The following is a 2,250-nucleotide window of genomic DNA, read 5'->3' on the forward strand; positions in this document are numbered from 1 at the left end:
TATATTTAAAAGCGGGAAGGTGGGGCCAGGGTTACATATATTTAAATATCTTAAAAATTAAAAGACTCCAGACAGATTTAAAGAACTCCAGGCAAGAGGAAGGGGGCAAAGAAACAAAACAACTCGCCCCCGAACAGTAAAAGACAAAATGTAAACATTTAAGACCGAGGCCAGTTGGCCACGTTGCTCTCCCAACCCACCCACCCCCCAAAAAACTTTTTAAGAACCCCCCCCCCGAAAAAACTTGTATATCTATAAGGAAGTATGTTTGATATTTCACAGCGGCTTCTTCCAAGATGAGCAGAAAATTGTGCTCTATGCAGACGTGCAACTCCCCTTTTGTGTTTTATTCACACATCTAAAGTTCCTTTGAGTTGTTTAGTTGGGTAAAGTTCGGTTTACCTTCCTTTGGAGTTCTCCCGCGCCTCTCCCACCCCAAAGCCATAAACTTCAATGGTGTGGGAATTCAGAGTGGGAGAAGCCACCTACAACGAGAGTCAAGATGCCTGGGGAGACGTCCGCATAGGATTTGCCTTGGGAAGAAGCGTCCAAAAGACTCGCTGGTTAAGATGGAGAGCCAGCGACACCCCCCTCTGCCCTCAAACCACCTCTCCTGCTACCAAACCGTAGGCGAGACGTTCGGTGCCAGCGTTTTGAGGAAGCGGTGGTAGAGGGCGATCCGAGGGGAACACGGCTAGATGTGAGTTAGTGGCACGGTGCCGTTGACAGCAGTCCCGGCGCTCGGGTAGTGCTGGTGGACGCCGTGTAGCCGGGTGCCCTGCAGTGTCGACGGGTCGGCCGCGTCGCCCCCGGGCGGAAGGTACATGCTGATCATATCCCTCAAGTCTCCCAGGCAGGCCCGCTGGGAGTGCGAGGTGATGGCCGGCGGCGGAGAACTGGGCTCAGATTTCACCACGGAACCCATCGTCCCCAAGCTCATCGAGTGCCCCGACGGTTGCTGGCCGTAAGCGGCAGCCGCAGCAGCAGCAGCAACTGGAGACATGCTGTAAGTGGAGGCTGCCGCGCTCATGTAGGGTTGAGCGCTGGACATGATGGGGCTGTACTGGAGGCCGCTCACATCGTAGCGGTGCATGGGCTGAAGCTGCGCGTTGCTCATGGCCGGGTGCTGGCTGTAGCCCAGTTGCTCGGGCATCAGCGAGGCGTAGGCGCCGTTGGGCCAGCCGTTCATGTGCGCGTAGGAGTCCAGGCGCTGCCCGACCCCGACGGGGCTGCTGACGCCGCCTCCGCCGGCGCTTCCCGGAGCCAGCAGGTTGCCCGGCAGGGAGTATTTGTCCTTCTTGAGCAGCGTCTTGGTCTTCCGACGTGGCCGGTATTTATAATCCGGGTATTCCTTCATGTGGACGGCGCGGAGCCGCTTGGCCTCGTCGATGAAGGGGCGCTTCTCCGCGTCGCTCAGCAGCTTCCAGTCCGCGCCCAGGCGCTTGGAGATCTCAGAGTTGTGCATCTTGGGGTTTTCTTGAGCCATCTTGCGCCGCTGGCCCCGCGACCACACCATGAACGCGTTCATCGGCCGCTTGACCCTGTCCTGGTCCGTGGCTCCGGTTCCTCCTCCTCCTCCTCCTCCGCCGCCGCCGCCGCCACCCTTGCCGTTGCCTCCCGGAGCGCCGTTCCCGGCCGAGCCTCCTCCGGGGTTAGGCTGGGGCCCCTTCAACTCGCTCTCTAGTATGCTGTACATGGCTGGGGCAGGCAGGAGATGCGCCAGCTTGGCTGCCGGGTGGGAAAAGAAATATATTAGACTTACAAGAAGAAAGAGGAGGAGGGCAGGGGAAAAGACTTTTAAGTTCAAAAAGAGTCTCGGAGACCCTGGCTACTAACTTCTCCGGCAGCGGAACGAGCCCCTCTTCGGATCTGCTCTTTCTTCGGACGGCTCTCTTCTCCAACTGCTGCCAGCTCACCAAGCTCTCCGGCCCTATCCGCTGTAGCCTTTCTCTGCGGGCCATTTGATTGACGGCCTATAAATGAGAAGCCGCCGGCCAATCAGAGCGCAGACCTCGACAGGCCCCTGACGCAGGGGGAATTGACCAGGTTCCCAAGCTACTCCCCTCCCTTCTTCCCACTCACCCGCGCGCCCCGTCCAAAGTTGCAACTTTTAGAGGGTTCATTTTTCCTCTATGCCCCCCTCTCGCCTCATTCCCCCCCCCCGTGGGCATTTATAGCTGTGGGATACCAATGCCGATCCATTTCTTCCTCCATCGAGAATATTGAGTGGGTAACTTAATAAAGTTTTTA

General features: G+C 57.4%; 1 protein-coding gene across 1 annotated transcript; it reads right to left on the bottom strand.

Annotated features, from left to right (window-relative positions):
• Nucleotides 1-221: 221 nt before the first annotated feature.
• Nucleotides 222-1,962, bottom strand: SOX3 (SRY-box transcription factor 3). Its single transcript, XM_081848324.1, has 2 exons — nucleotides 1,837-1,962; nucleotides 222-1,728 (listed from the first exon to the last, which is right to left on the bottom strand). Exon 2 carries the CDS (start codon nucleotides 1,694-1,696, stop codon nucleotides 695-697), a length of 1,002 nt encoding a protein of 333 aa, XP_081704450.1. The 5' UTR covers nucleotides 1,697-1,728; nucleotides 1,837-1,962; the 3' UTR covers nucleotides 222-694.
• Nucleotides 1,963-2,250: the final 288 nt, after the last annotated feature.

Source organism: Podarcis erhardii, assembly GCF_964252035.2.
Source record: "Podarcis erhardii genome assembly, chromosome: Z".
NCBI classification, from domain to species: domain Eukaryota; kingdom Metazoa; phylum Chordata; class Lepidosauria; order Squamata; family Lacertidae; genus Podarcis; species Podarcis erhardii.

Bases quoted from the DNA above. Each gene is read 5' to 3' on its own strand.
- SOX3 (XM_081848324.1), bottom strand. From the start codon at position 1,696: ATGTACAGCATACTAGAGAGCGAGTTGAAGGGGCCCCAGCCTAACCCC.